Raw genomic sequence first — 16,058 nt, forward strand, 5'->3', positions numbered from 1 at the left:
TCAGTTTTTTCAAGACATATCTTTATTTCAGGGTGGAGTGTTGGTGTGTAGGGCCGCCTGTGTAGTTTATCAGAATGCTTTTGCTCAGGTTTTGGCACTTGGTTGGGGGTGGGGGTGGTGGACCCCTCGTAAATTCAATATTCAGTAAGGCAGTAACTGAAATTAGACCAACAGGCTGCAGAGGCTGCAGAGTCGCGGTGGCGTTACCACAGGAAGGATGCTGATTTTCTTCCTGGAAAGAGAAAGATCAGATACCAATGGTCTGCCATAAACATAACTGTGATTAATACATAAATTTTATTTCTCCTATTTACATGGGTTGATCTTGAAGAAGATACTACCTGTGCCTACAAAGCGAACCGGGCTTATGTTCTCTTGAGTATTGATGTCAAAGCTATTTTCAACATGTATTAAAAAATCTCTAACCTAATGTCACTACAAAACACTTTTTACTGGTTTGTATGTCAAAGAAGTTGCTTTTACAAAGACCGTGGAGAGACGCCTGTCGAGTAGGAGAATAGCTGCAAAAGGCTTCGGAGCATGTATTTGTTAGATCCAGCCATTAGTGCTGGGATCTCGCTCCGTGTTTAAATCTCAATTGTTTTCCACTAGCTAGCTGGCACAGCCTATTATTTCAGTCAAAACTTTGCAGGATCAGATCCCCTTTTCCTGCTTTAGTGTCATTTACTTCAATGGAATGAAGTCAATCCTTATTCTGATCTTGTTACACAAAATAGACTCCTCATTTTCTGGCATAAAGATCCTCAAATCCCCATAAAGTGGGATTCCAAATCCAAACTATAACCTCAGTATTTTCTGCAACTGTGTTATATTCACGGTAGTCTTCTGGTCCCATCTTAAAAAAAAAAAAAAAGTATATATCTCCTAGGTTTAAAGGTCAAGTGAATTTCCGATTACTATCTCCAAAACAGAAAAGCATTCTTTTATCAAAATGAGTGTATTCATATAAAAATACTTGCTATCTTATGACAGTGTAATTGGTAAAGAGTGGCTAAGTAGCTCAGCTGATCATGGGACCGAAGCAACAGGTAATAGTGCATCTGATCCTAGTTTGTTGTGTGACAAAATACTTTCATTTGCATGCTCAAACAAATTAAAGAATTTGATGCCATGCTATTACTGAAATTTAATTGCTGATGGACACTGTCTTTCTGACAGTTCTCACCTTCATTTCTCTAGATCAGATAATACTTGTATGTGCCTATTGTTTGTAGAAAGAGAATACTGTGAGAGTGAATTAGGAAACATATCTAAGGTGCTTGTAAGATACAAAGATTACAACCGTTATTTTCTTGAATGAGTGAAAATAGCTATGTATTGTATTGATTTATGCAGCTTGTGCTGTGACAGCATCTAGGTCCAGATTCTGAAGACAGGCAACCAATTGCCAAGCAGCATAATGAAATATCTTCAAAGACACATTCAGAGACTGTGATTTTACATATTCTAAATCCAAGTCATTATTTAAGGTTTGTTTTAACCTTCCTAAAGTAAAATTTTACTGAACGGGCAGATTCACTCTTAAGTGATCCATGTTGCTAATAGGTGTACAGCCCATGAAAAATCAGTGCTCCTTTTCCAAGTATCCAAGAAATTAAGCTGCCAAGCAATGTGGGACAGGTACCTTTGTACATGTTAGTTGTCACTTTGTGCTATTTAAAGAACCCTAAGGAGTTGTAGACATCATTCACCTCGTTAAGTAGGGTTTACAAGTACTTGGTGTCACTGTCATGGTGTGAAAAACCTGAAGCATAGTGTTTGGTCTAGTCCAGTGTCTTCTGCTCAAATGTCATCTGCTGCTTGATGAGATTTTAGTATAATCACCATTAACAATTTAGGATAATTTACTAAACTTTATGAGTATTTAATACACATTTAATTTCATGTCTGGGTATAACTTTACAATTTATTCCTATTTATTTCTTTCAGTGTCCTTACTGGAACAATGTCAGTATATGTGCTCATTTTGTAGTAGTTGACAGTGATGCAGGTTAGGAAAAAAGAGGACTCCCAACTAGCAGACAAAGTTCCTTCTGTTACTCCATTTCTTTGCTGCCTTTCTAAAGCGCAAAATAAAAACATGCTGTTTCCCTGCTTGCTTGGAGAAGCCATGGATGCATATATCAATTAAACAATTTAAAAATATATGTAATTTAAAGAGCAGTGAGTCCCCTAATTGAGGAATTAACAAACTTGCTTACTTGTCCTCCTCAGTGTGGAAAGGACACAGGCTGCATTTTTGGGTCAACCTAGAATAACCTAGAATTTTGTTGTTGTTGTTATGATAGTGTTTACTTTTAAACAGCCCTGTATTACCATCCGCATAGTAAAAATTATGTGAGTTCTGTGGTATTTCAATGCTTTTGTTTTCCAGTTTGGCCTTGATTTTCTGATTTGAAAAGTGAACCAATTCACGCCTCCTGGAGGTCCATCTACTGCCATTTCCCATTATCTGGTGGCACACTCATTCTCACCAGGGAAGTTCATCAACCTTTGCTGTGACCTTCCCTGAGTAAAGCTCTTTTTTTTTCTGTCAGGCTTTTCATGTCACTTTCCAGCTGCCTGTCCCCCTGTGTCACAGACAAACACACACAGAGATGCATGAGTCAGAAATTTTACAACCCATTCATGATCCTTGATTTATGTTGGTGCTGTATTCCTGCTGTCCTCCCTCTGAAGTGATGCAAGGCTGGGAGCGCGTGAGATTAGCAAACAAGGGCAGAAGGAGAGGTCAGCAATGTGCTATGGGTCAGGCAGCTGTTGCAAAAAGGCTAGAGCAGCTGGCAGCTAAGACAGCTGCTGGTTAGGAAGAGAATGGCCACTGAATTTAACATTACTTAATTAAGAGAGTGCCTTAGCTCATGTTCCCCCTCCTCACTTGGCTTCTGTACATTGCACTAGTGGGGGTTGGGCAATCACACTTTCCCAGTGAAGCTCTTGGGTATGGTAGCTGTCTTCTGTTCAGGCTCATTGAAGACACAATTAAATGCTTCTTTGTTTAGTGATAGCTGACATAATGCAAAAATACCACCCAGGAGCTAGAGCACAAGGAAATGTGCACTATTATGGCTTGGCCAGATGGTGCAGGCACTTACTGAGTTTCTTGTACCAAATGCAATGGTTAATGTAGGTTGCATGTGTCTGTATGTGCACATAAAAAAGAAATTGCAAAACCATCACAAATGCACACGAAGACAAATGTCTCAAAGACGGCCACAGAAAAATAGGTAGCATGATCATAAAAAATAAGAGTGAAAGAGAGCCCTTGTAGGAAACAGTACCCACAAGAAAAGACAAACCTGCGGTCAAAGCAAACTAGTCTTACTATGGACAGAGAAAAAGACTTTATAAACATCCTTTGTAAATGAACAGAGTTGCCTTAAAGAAATACGTGTCTCCATTTTTCCTCTTTAAAAAATATGACGTGGGATTTTAAAGTCAGTCATGTTCTGTAAGTCAAAAGAAGTTGCAATGTATTTCAAGTCCCTGCATCACTTATTCCTTCTGTTGGTGGAGGTACAAACCAAACTACTGAAAGGCCCACTACAGCCACAGTTCAGGGTGGAGCAGCCTTACTTAAAACTGATTCCAAGCGTGCTTTCTGTATTGTGGTGAAAAGGAAGATCATGCATAATCTTTTGCTTTGTTTTGCTTTTGTTCAAGCTGCACTGCCGCTTGCAGCATACGTATTAATAGAGTAGATCAAAATTTCTGCTATGATTTAGGAGTGGTTCTCTCTGGATTCAATAACACTCTTCTGGTATCAAGAATCTTAAAATTTTCCAGCATATGCATGTGAAACTGGTTGTTTATCATGGGCCAAGAACAACGGGAAACAAGCTGCATCTTTTTAAGCAAAACAGTATTTTTTAGAAAGTGTTCCTATTTAATAAGTTGTAAGCTTTCAAGAGAGAATCCACTGCTTGTAATATGTGAAAGAATCCATGAATGTGTCTTGAGGTGATAAAAATATTTTTTCTTTATTATGGAAACACAATGAAAGTAATGGAGTGAAGTTCTGGCATGATTAATTCAATGGGAATGTTACTGATATCAACAGGGATTTCACCCAATTTTTGTCATCAAATCAAGGCCATAAAAGAAGGAGGCTTAAAGTAAAATACAGTATTTTGTTTCCACTTTAGATATCACAGACAACACTGAGACATTAAAGTTCAGGTTTCAAAATCAAACAAAGATGATCAGATTTTTAATCACATGAAACACAGTGGTTCCAAATCTGTTATATCACTGGTGTGAATGATCTGCTGCATTTCCACTCCCATCAATGAGATACAGGTGTGCAGATCAATTAGCGCTTGTACTTGCACACCCCTGACTTTGATATCACACTTCGCACAGTGAAACAGATGTTCCTAACAACTACTTGAATTCACACTGAAAACTGATAGAGCCCTAAAGTGTGTGATGATTACTGAAGATGAGATATTCAACTCATCTTTACTTCAGACCCTTATGGTTTTTTTTGCTATAACTTCAAAAGATGTGAAATTTCTGGATGTATCTATGATACCTCTTTGCCCTCTGTCTTAATTTTACTTTTGGTTTGAAGATATATCACTTGCAAGGCAGCCATACCACTTCTGAGGATCTTGTTTCTGCATGTCAGTGACTCAAAGAAAAAACTACAGTAGCTCATAATCCTCTCATTGCTATTATAAATTGTTGGGTAACTTCTGATGTCATCTTTAGAGGCTTTCTGCCCCTGTAACTCAACAAATCAAAGAAAAACATGTACAAAATCATAACACATGCTTACTTCCTATTTGCATGGTAATAAGGTAGGCCATGTTCTGTATTATTTTCATCTATCTTATTCAACACTGTTAGTAAGCGTACCTGTCTTATAGGGGACTTTATGCATAAGAAAAAATAAACAGCCAAATGCTCTATGACGTCCAGTATAATTTGGTGGTTAACACTCATTTACAGTTCTTCTCAGTAAAATGACATTCAAAGCTATAAAATGTAGGTCTGTACACTTGGTGTGCTGAGAATAAAAGTACAAAGTTAAATGCAGAAGAAGCTGAAGATAAAATGATCAGAGAGGAAGAGGATTCTGGATGGATTATCTATATTTATGTTAAGAGACTTAAAGGCAGGATTAAAACAGGCAAAGAATGTGCGTGGTTGCCAAACAAGTAGAATGGAATATCTGATCCATCTGGCAGCATATTAGGCAAATAAATAGGAAGGCTTATTAATTCCTACATTTGCATTAAAAAGTATGTGAAGAACCACTAGGAAACAAGTTCTATAAAACAGATCAAATGAAGAGTACATCACTGGACAAAAAAATAATGCTGTGCATGTATTGATGCACTTCATGAATGTACAAATAGATTATGTTCTTATTTTGCCACCGTAACATGGCTTAACATTATGCAACATAGGGAGAAATATTTTCTTTCTTAATTTTTGTTTTATCAGTGAGGATATGTCCCAATTATTTTATTTTGAAAACTTTTACAGTATTTATTTTATAAAACAGTATTGTAAAAGGTTAAGAACTTAAATATATTTCTGTTGTGTTTTCCTTTAGAGACATCAGGTGGCAGATAAAAACATTACTTAATTGAACCCTCTGCCTTTGTTAAACAGAAATCAAATCATAACACCAACATGAATTCCATGGCAGAAAAAATACTGCAGAAAATATACTGTTCCAATACATTTTCATTATAAACAATGGCCATTCAGCAATCTACAACCAAATACAGTAGAAGGCTGCTTTATTCCTTCTCCTAGTAGTAAAGAAACAACAAATACCGTGCCCTGCACCACCCTGTTGGCTTGGAGACCGTGGCCTGTCTGGAATCCTATAAAAATCCTGAAATCCTGAGATGAAGCCATTAGCCCGAGTAGCACAAGCCCTTCCCAGTACTTTTTCTGCTGGCATAGTCTGTCTGTGGATGTGGATTTGCTTGCATCTCTATAAACATTCTTCCAGTAACATTCTCACAGTACCACAGGCCCCCCGTAGGAGTTAACTGAGCCAGGCAACATTTTAGTCAGTGTTGGCCAGATTTCAGAGTCACAAGAAGTTCACCTCCCCTTAAAACCATTTAGGTTTTGGAAAAGCTGTTCTTGAAATCAAATCCAGTTAACAAAGTTATTAGAGATCAGATAATATCTGTATAGGCTAACATGTCAAGCCTAGAGGGAGATTTTAGAGGAGTACAAATGATAACTGACTTGTTCTATAACTAACCAACCTAATATTGGGTCTGGTTTACTAATAGTGAAATGCTAAGGAGGATCAAGTTCATCAGCAAGGGCAGAAAATACAGCAGGAACAGGAGACTTCGTTACTTCCATATGGGTTGTGCAAACGTTACACCTAGGTGTAATGCAGAGACTGACTTTTTAGACATTTTCGGCATCTTTTCCATGGAACAGCTTGTTAGAAAGCCCACAAGAAGACAGCTTTTGGCTTCACCCTGAGTAGCATTCAGGATCTGATTTGAAATCTCGTATTTGAAAAGCCATTCTGTGACAACTGCCTTAACATACTGTAATGCAGTATCATTACAGGAGCAGCAGCAGCCAAAACATTCAGCAGATTTGTCCTCAGTTTCAAAAAGAGGAACTATACGAGAGTTTGTTAAAAAAAGTAACTTCAAAAGTGCAGCTGAATTAAATTCCTAGAGGCAGAAAGGAAGCTATTTTAAAGACGCACATTTTAGAAACTTAATGTCTGTATGAACTTGGATTATTAAGAAAGGCTTGAGAATGGGAAAAAGGGAGACAGCACAGGTGAACCACAGGCTAAAGGAGGCTATTCGAAACAAGAAACTTTCTTTAAAAAAAGATGAAGTAATACTGAAATGAAAAAAATAGAAACAAAACACATATCTCTGTAGATTAAAAGTAAGAAAACTGTTAGATTGGGTCCCCTTGCAAGGAATCAAAGCTAATAATAAATCTTTCTTCCATCCTTAGGAACAGGAAGCCTTCCAGAAGTCTGCTGGACTAATTGATAACCATGGTATTAACAGGAGTTCTCAAAGAAAACAAGGCCGTTGCAGAGAAGTTAATGAACTATTTGAGTCAGTGTTCACCAGTGGATATCCTGGAAGTGGAAGGGATTTTGAAGAGAGAATGGATGAAATTGATAAAAATGAACAGTAAGAAACCACTTGGACCAGATGGAAATTGCTAACAGGTATGTGTGTAACTACAGTTTTTAAAATGTGCCAATACCTGGTGTCTGCAGGATAGAAAATGGGATGTCAGTCTTTAAAAAGTTCCATGGAAGAAAGGGAAGTCTGCTTGCTTTCCCTTGCAAATCAGTAGAAACTATGATGGGCAATACAACTAGTGGACATCTGGACAAATATGACCTACTTGGAAGAGTCAGCATGACTTGTAGAGGGAGATTCTGCCTTATGAATGTACTGAATTCTCTGAAGAGTCAACCTACATGTGGAGAAAAAGTGGCTTATACAGTCTGTGTTGCATTTCCAAGGAGTAACTCATCGGCTTCGGGCAGATAAGGGAATGCATACCTGCCTGAAGCATTTGGAATATTTATCTCCAGTGACATGTTTCTTTCTCCCCTAAACAGCTGTTTCTCTCACCTCTTCCCAACAGCTTCCTTACCTTCCTGGTTCCCTTAAAACTTAGTGCTGAATAAGGTTCATCTCAATCCCTCCATTACCTCCTTTTAACTTCCTCTGTTCTCAGGAACGTAACTTCTTACTTCCTTTCTGTCATGAGATGAGCAATACTGTCCTGACCCTGCAAAGTGATTTCAAATAAGAGAGTTTTAAAGAGTAGATTTTTAGGAGTTGAAAGCATTTTAACCACTATAATTACAAACCCTCTGTTCCTCATGCTGCATCTCCATTTCTAGGTCACCCTGAAGAGGGGATACTGCATGGACATGCAGGAATGAACCTGGTCTCACAGCCTGAAAACATCCTGCTTGCTAGCAAACTCTTTAGCAGGTAAAGCAGAACGGATGCTTGCAGAGACCCTACCAGACTTTCTGTGACAGGAACATTTCAAAGGAAAATGAAATGCCTGTTTCTGGAGGCTCACAGGAATTCAGCGCCGCTACAGCCTTTTCTCATGGAACCAACTTAGAGCTCAAACTTACTGTTATCCCTCTTGTACTGCTGTATTTCTGCGGTTCATCTGATCAGGTGTCATTTTTGCTCATGAATAGCAGTCTAAAGTATCAGCTCTGCTGCACTGCTTAAAGATACCATTTCTTAAAATAGCTCCATTTAACTTTCAGACCCTTTTTGTAAATTAGGAGTGCTGTGGCAATTCAGATATCCTTTACAGCCTTCCAGTCTTCTGTGGAACCATCAAAAATTTCAGCTGTGGTAGGTCTCATTTTGTGCTTTACCCTGCTATTTGCACACAGCAAAGCAATAGTTTTCTTCCATAGTGGCTGGAATAAATTTCTCAGAACTTATAATTCATTTATTTGGGGGCCAGTGTCTGGGGAAAACGTAGCTGCTGCAAACCCTGTAGTTATTATGGTCAGAAATAGAATTCTAACTGGTGGTGGAAAGAGCGAGAGCGCCAAAACTGGAGAAAAACATCAGCAATGTTAAGGCCTCTTGGTTTTCAAATAGCAGCCCTTTTTTTAAAAAAAGCAGTCTGTCTTTTCCTCTCTTTGAGAGGGCTCTACCTTTCAGGATTCTGTATTTTGAGATGTTACGTTCCCAACAAACAGGAACAGGCATGATTGCTCTCCGAGAGTCACAGCTTTTTAGTAAACTAGAGTTGTGTACTGACACGCAAATGCTGAATGTAAGCCTGCCTCTACTTTCAGACACATCCTGACCAAACGAAGAAGAGACATCCACATGGCAGTTCATGTGCAGACATGACAGCAGAAAAAGCCCACAATGGGCCCTGGCCCACCAAGTGGTGGACATTTGGCTAGAAGACAGTGTGCCCAGGTGAGCCTCACAGTGCCTGAAAGTACCAGATGGGCTTAAGAATACTGTGTCCCATGTGCTGAGGAGGGAGCTGACAGCATCTGGAGCTGTCCCTAGGAGATGTGGTGCCCATGCGGACCTTGTACACAAGGGTCCTTAGAGCCAAGTACAATTCTTCACACTCCAAACGAGTATCTGTTTGGGGAGTCTGTTGTGCACCAGATGAGATGTGCCTGACAGCTGAGGATTTCTGTGCCTCATTTGCCAACAACCAAAGCAAGCACTGGGGTGGTAGTGCTGTACGCCTGTGCCTGGCCGGGTTGTGCTTCTGTGTCTGGAAGGGGCCTGTGTGAACGGTACCTTTTCTGGCTCCCTGTGGGACAAGAGGGAAGCTGGGGCATGAGCCAAGAGGCATCTGCAACACACTTCGACCCAGCCCCTGATGTAGGTGATCGAACCAGGTGTCCAGGGCTTGGCAGTTTCCTCGTTCAAAGCTTCAGCACCCTTAACGTCAAACCTGTGTAATCCTTCCTTGGCTGGGGAGTGCTTCTTCCTTCCCCTCTCCCACACACCTCTGACGGCTCTACTGCCAGGCCTGGGAAGTGGGACACGGTGGCTGAGAGTAGCACGGGTTTCCACATCTGCATCCTTTAACGAGGAAAAGGTGCTAGATGGGCTGGGTCAGCCTCTGTTGACAGCAGCCTTCCTGCAAGGCTGAGGAAGCGAGGGGAAGAGATGGGAAGTGCAGCTCCTTTTCCCCATACCCTGTGCGCTCCCATTTCCCCGCGCAGGGAAGGCGTTCCCAGCTCCCAGCTTCACCCACTGCTGTCCCGCACCCCCCACGGGGAGCCCGGCCATGCCCAGCCGCAGCCACCCGCCGGGTCTCGGCTTCGGGGAGCCTCGGGTCCCGCCGCCCGTTTGTGCCCGGGGAGCCGCCGCCACCGGCCGTGTACTAGCGCGGCGGCCCCGCGCAGTCAGACGCGGAACCGGCACAAGATCCGAGTGAGATGAAACAAAGCGCGTGGCTGAAATCACGAGACCCACCCGCAGCGAGCGGCAGCGGTGCCGTTACGGCTCCCCCCAGGGACACGGCGGGCAGCCAGAGCCGCCTCCGCTGCGAGCAAACCGACCGAGCCGGGCAAGCGCACAGAGCAAGACGGGTCAACAACGGCAACACGAGGCGGCGGGCTCCAGGCGCACGCTCACATGTGCCCCGCGCGGCGCCGAGCCCCGCCCCCTCCGGCCCGCCTCTTCCTGGTCACGTGACGGCGCCGGCAGCACCTCCTCTTCGAGGCGTCACCGGCGCTCGGCGACTACAGCTCCCGGCAGCCTCCGCGCCCCGCCTGGGACCCGGTGGCCGGCGCCTCCCCTCCCCCTTCCCAAACGGCCGCCGGGCTCACGTGACCGCCGGGCGGCCAACCGGGTTTGAACCTGGGTTTGTTACCCGCCCTCTTCCCTCCCGCAGCGCTTCTGCGATCAGATCGATCTAAGATGGCGACGGTGGAACCGGTGAGTGTTTCATTCCCTTCTCCCGCCCGCCTTTCTTGCTCTTTCCTCACCCTGTCGCCGCTGCCGCCTCCTCCTCCTCGGGCTGTGGCCCTCCTGGTGGCGGTGGGCGCCTGGCCGGACGGGGGGCGGATGGGTGCTGGGGCGCGGGCAGCGAGGCGAGATGAGGCCGGCGAGGAGCGCACGCACGCAGGGGGACGGAGCGGGGGGAGGGGGAGCAGGAGGCGCCGGCCGGAGCGGGGGGGAGGGGCGGGCGGCCGCCTGAGGGCCGGGCTGGCGTCGCCGTGGGGGGCCCTGGGCCGGGCCGGCGGCGGACCCGGGCGGGCGGGAGGGAGCGAGGCCTGCGGGCCGGCGGCGCTGGCTGCCGCGCGGCGCCCATTGTGTCGCGCCCCGCCCGCGGCCCCGTTGCTCGGCCCGACCTGGCCGCCCCCGCGGCGCTGCGGCGGGCGGGGGGACGGCGGGGCCGGAAGGTGCGGCGAGGAGGAGCAGCCCCGAGCGGCGGCGGCCCGGCCCGGCTGCCCGGCGGGAGGCTCTTCGCCGCGCTTGGCGCATGTGGTGCGGTGGGGGTGGCCATGTTGCTTTCCGCTTGGGGGGGCCGGTGGGTTTGACTTGCCGGTCACCGAAGGGGCGGCTCTTCCTCGCCGGCCGGCGAGCGCCCTCCTGGTAGGCGGGGAGCGGCGGACGCGTAGCGCCGGGCGGACGCGGCGCCCGGGAGCCCGCGGCGGGGCAGGCGGCGCGGGGCCGCTGACCCGCGTTGAGGAGCTGTGCGCTGCCGGGTGCGCCGCTCGGGGCTTCGGCAGCCGAAAGAAGAGAACACTGTGACTGGTAAGACGCGCGGCGCGTTGCGAACGAAGTTGGTGTTTATCGGTTGTGTCATCTTTCTGGATCACAATGGTATTTTTTTATTAAGGCTTTTTTATAGTTTTCATTATAATGAACTACTTTTTTCCCCGTTATTAAGTTATGTTCAGGATATTATCTTCTATTTTATAAACACCATCCCAGCCTGCGCTTCCATAAAATAAATGAAGCAGCTGGAAGTGGTCTGAGTGTAATTCTTATACTGATCCTGTGCGCTTGTGTATCTTGAGGAGTGGACAGCAGAAGACCGTCTATTAGGGTTTCAGGAAAATGAGAAGCTTAAGGAAGGCTAGCTTCTTGCTGCTGCTAAATTACTGTGAATAAATAGCCAATGCATACTTTGCAGGGGCTTTGTAACATTTAGGCAGAAAGTGTTTAAGTTGGAAAATCACCTTGCTGTTTTTAAATAAAGATTAATTTTACTGTTTTGTGTAAGGGACACAATCATCCTGTTAGCATTTTCTTCCATGAACAATTTACCACCACCACCTTTATTAAAAGGAAGGGATAGAAAGATGTCAGCATTTATAAATTGCTTGACTAGCAATTCTAAACATGAGGAATGTCAGTTGTTAAGACAGTAAGCTGGATCACCAGCAGCACCCTTCCAGTGTTCTTGTGCCACAGTGTTAATGCTTGCTTTCCCATCCAGAAGCTGATCTTTCTGAGCTGTAGCCAGCATAGCTGAAGATGAGTTTCCTGTCAGCTCAGTGCTTTGTAATGACTGTGGAGCTTAACAGTATAATTTGTAATACTGATGGCCATTGGCAATTGAAATTACTCTAAAGGTATGGGTTTGTGGCTTTCTTAGCTATGGTGCTGGCATGAGCCTGTTTCTGCACTATTCTCTCCATTGTTCTGGCTGTGTGTTAAGCTAGCTGTGGGCCTAGTTTAGCCAAAAATAAATAATTGATTTTGCCATGCTGTTTCCCAGCGATATTGGTTTTGCACATTCAGTTCACCCATGCAGTGACAAACAGTTGTGCTGAGCCAGTAAACGTGGTGATAGGGCAACACTCACAACAGTTTTAAGTAATGCTGTTGAATGTTCTACCATAGATGAAGTATGTTTGACTTCAGGAAACAAGTGTCAGCTATGCTTGCTTATTTTCAGATTTAATTGCATAAAAGGACAATAAACAAAAATTTTATTAGGTGACTCGCACTTCTCCTACCTAAGCTTAGTTACACTTGTGTAGTGACTAAAGGCATAGACATTTAATGTTGCAGAAATACTACATGATTTTCAACGGAACAATTAAATTGTATGTGTGGTTAGGGATTGGAGTACCTCTTGATCTTAGAGAAGTCTTTCTGTTGCTGACCTTCAAAATCTGGATCTAGGTTGTGATCTGTGATGCTTCCCAAGTGTGAAAATGTGTGTCAGGAAATGCAAAATGTGACTGAATATGTTTTGTTTGGGTTTTTTTGTTTTTTTTCAAATGTGGGCTCATACTGAAATCAGAGTACTTCCATGCTCTCAAACATAATGTGCATTTTAAGTCTTGTTAAGAGGGTGAAAAAATCACTTTTGAAACTCTTCAAGAATTTTGAAACTTGAGTTTAGAGTACTGTGAAGAGTCCCATGGAAGTTGCTGAGAAAAGCAAGACTATTCTAAGTAAATACAGACCTGTTGTGCAGTGGTTTACTTCCCCACTGCAGGGAAAACTTAGTCTGCAATACTGACAGGTTAAAATTCTCAGTTTTTCTTGTGCTACCCAGATTGTGTTAAGACTATTCTAGATTAATTTGTTGAGTATACAGAAGTGTGACCTGTTAGTATGCTCATATTACACCCTATGAGGGTTAAATGTGGTCAGATAACACTATGCAAAAATCCCCAAAGTCAACAACAAAACCAACATTAATGCTTTAGTAAACATTAGTTTACCAAAGATGACTTTAAAATGTGGCTACACAAAGTCTGTAACTCCTAGGTGCCTGTTAATCATGTGGAAGTAACTTTATATGTGAGCATCTGATCCCTCCATCATTCAAATTGGAAATAGGCATCATAGTTTGGGGTTTTTTTTTGGGGGGGGGGGGGGGGGGGGGTTGCTTCATGAAAGTTGTTACACTTGAGCAAATGCAATTTTTGTGAAATTAACTCCATTTTAAGATGCATGGGTGAAACTTCAGTTACGTATGGCTTGAAAAATGCTTGTTTAAACATCTAATCATCAGTAGGTAGAACTCAAAACTTTAAATGAAACAGTGGTGTTATCTCAAGGGGTTACAACTGTAGTGAAATTCTGGAAAGTTAAAAATGCCTCTGGAAAGGTATTTCTTTTGTATTATTTACAGACAGCATGTATATTAAGCACAGGCCCTGTACAACTTTAGACTTACTCTTATTGCTAGGTGTTTCTGTGGTAATAAGTGACCTGCTATGGTTGAAATCGGTATAGTATTAAGCTGTAGTATTGTGAACACAGTTGCTTGCTCATTGCATATTTCTGAAATGATACAGGATAAATGTATCACGCATGCTGTTTGATAATTGAGAATGTCTGTCATAAACTTGCAAATTGTAAATTAAGTTTCTGACTGAATACAAAGTTTTCTCTAAGAAGAGGAAGATGTTGGACAACTCGTAATTTTTAACATTGCTTTCAGAAAAATGTTTTCCTCAAAGTTTACATTTCACATAGCATATAAAATTTCAAGCTTCTCCCAAGGTAATGCATAAAAATAGCATATGAGACTGAATTGTTTCATTTACTGATACTGCCTGCAGGTGTGGAGCTGCATGGGAAATTTTGATGAGAAAATGTAACCCTTTTGGCAGCTTGGTAAAGATAAGCATGAATTTTGAGGGGATAGAGGGGAGAAATCAAATGAGGGATGTTGGTAGAGAGCCTGCATTGTGAAAGAAATACAGATACTTTTCTAAAGTGAATTAATGTGACTCTTCATCGTAATACAAATAAATAAAATACAAAATAAATACAAATTTATTTTTTGCTTTTGAAATATTCTACAGTCAAGGTTACACATAAGTTTCAAGACTATTTTTAATGTAGAGACTTAAAGCAGTCACTCATTTCTTAGTCCTAACACCTCAGAGCTGCATATCAGATCATCACTTGGTTTTCTTACAGTGCACAATGTTAGCTCATTGGGTGGGCTTAAGTCCTTATTTTTATTGTCCAGCACATAGCTCTTGATTTTGTGCCTTGTGAACTGTTACCCTAACTGTAGTGTAGCAGCAACTACCTGCAAGAAGCATAAGGATCAGCAGATAGTTGGCATGCTTTTTCCCTAGACATCTGATTACTGGGATATGCAGTTTTCTCATTCTTTTGGAAACACCAAACAAGAAGGTGGACACTCTCAAATGTAGCTTACTTTGGTTTAACACAAGAAAACTTTGGAAGCCTCTTCCACTAATTAATCCTATTAACTTTCACCAAGAATGCATAATGGTGTTAAGTTGCGTCCTTTTGGGACATAAATGTTGTGTGCTGTGGACTGGACTTCCTAAACAACTTCAGTAGGCAATGTGGTCTGGGCAGCACCTGAAAACACTCAGAGAAACCTGGTCAAGCTAGTTGTTCTCTTCAATAGACAAACCAGATTAAGCAGTTTTTACTCTAAGTGCTATTTGTTTCCTGTCCTGGTGATACACTCACACACCTTCCTTTGATATGTTGGTTGTTATGTGCTGTGGAGAAAGAATAAATAACACCAATTAAATCTGCAAGTGTCAGAATCCAAGTAACGTGCAGATATGCACAGTCATTAAGTGCTGAGTAGGCAAATGTTTCATGGACTTCAGCAAGCTGATTCCTACATCAAAAACCATGTGGGTAGTGAATAAATGTCACTTTAATTATGTGCTGTCTTTGTGTATGAGGAGTAGGATTGGTCATACGAAGCGTTCCAGTTTATCTGGTAATACTACTCTATTTTATTACATCCATTTTAAAAGCAACAAGCCCAGCAGTGACTTAGTTTAATAGTAGATGCAAAGTCAATTTTAGGTTTAAGAATGCATTAGTTACGAGCAATAGTAAAGTATTATGAAGGATTTTAAATTTAGTAGTCTAGAAACTGTTGGTGGAGACAGTCTGACTTTAGCAAGTAATAGTGTTGAAATTGCAAGGTTTCAAGGTATGAATTGGTAAAATATGGACAATAAACTTTAATTCATGTTGCATTTATAGAATCTTAAAACCTGCATGCTTGTGTTTGGGGTAGGATTTGAGTAACTTCGAAGAGGTTGGATATGAGAAATGGAGTTTGAATACCAATTAGTGAACTTACATACTTTGCATTTGACTAATAATGAAGAGTGCTTTGGTATACAAATACTTTAGGTTAGTGGTCAGACTAGTGGGATAATGTGGAAGGAAATGGGAGCTGATATGATTAACCAGCCAAAAATGAAAACTGTCCTTTTTCTGTTTTCCTTGACAGCAGTGGGAAATAAAAGGTGGTGAAAACAAGATGCTTTAGGCTTCTGTCTGAGACCAGCCAGAAAACTGTTCTTCCAACTTAACAACTTTTTCCAGATTTGTTCTGGTGTGTACAGCTGTACCTGTCCTTGATGGGCAGCCTTGTGCTGAAAAAAAACTCTTCTGGCTGGGTTAGTTTTTGAGGGCAGTGGCGTAATCCTGGGTCAAGATCATCATTAGCTGGGCCTTGGAGGTGAGTTGTCATGTCCTGTTTTGGACAGGAGCTTGAAATAATGGTTAGTCTGAGTTTCATTAATGCTAGGTAGCTTCCAAAATATCTTAAGGGCTTTGTTG

The 16,058-nt window shown here is 42.6% G+C and overlaps 1 protein-coding gene and 1 long non-coding RNA gene across 2 annotated transcripts in view; one reads left to right on the plus strand and one right to left on the minus strand.

Annotated features, from left to right (window-relative positions):
* Positions 1-10,634, minus strand: LOC114017155 (uncharacterized). Its single transcript, XR_008730717.1, has 3 exons — positions 10,499-10,634; positions 7,703-7,782; positions 1-232 (listed from the first exon to the last, which is right to left on the minus strand). It is a non-coding gene; the product is annotated as an uncharacterized LOC114017155 (long non-coding RNA).
* EIF4E (eukaryotic translation initiation factor 4E) overlaps positions 10,310-16,058 on the plus strand; it is a 20,278-nt gene continuing 14,529 nt past the window's right edge. Inside the window, exon 1 of the mRNA XM_005443829.4 lies at positions 10,310-10,448. Within this exon, the coding sequence (XP_005443886.1) occupies positions 10,431-10,448 (18 nt within the window). The 5' untranslated portion in view covers positions 10,310-10,430. The remainder of the gene's footprint in view (positions 10,449-16,058) is intronic.

The sequence above is a fragment of the Falco cherrug genome, chromosome 1 (genome assembly GCF_023634085.1).
Source record: "Falco cherrug isolate bFalChe1 chromosome 1, bFalChe1.pri, whole genome shotgun sequence".
NCBI classification, from domain to species: domain Eukaryota; kingdom Metazoa; phylum Chordata; class Aves; order Falconiformes; family Falconidae; genus Falco; species Falco cherrug.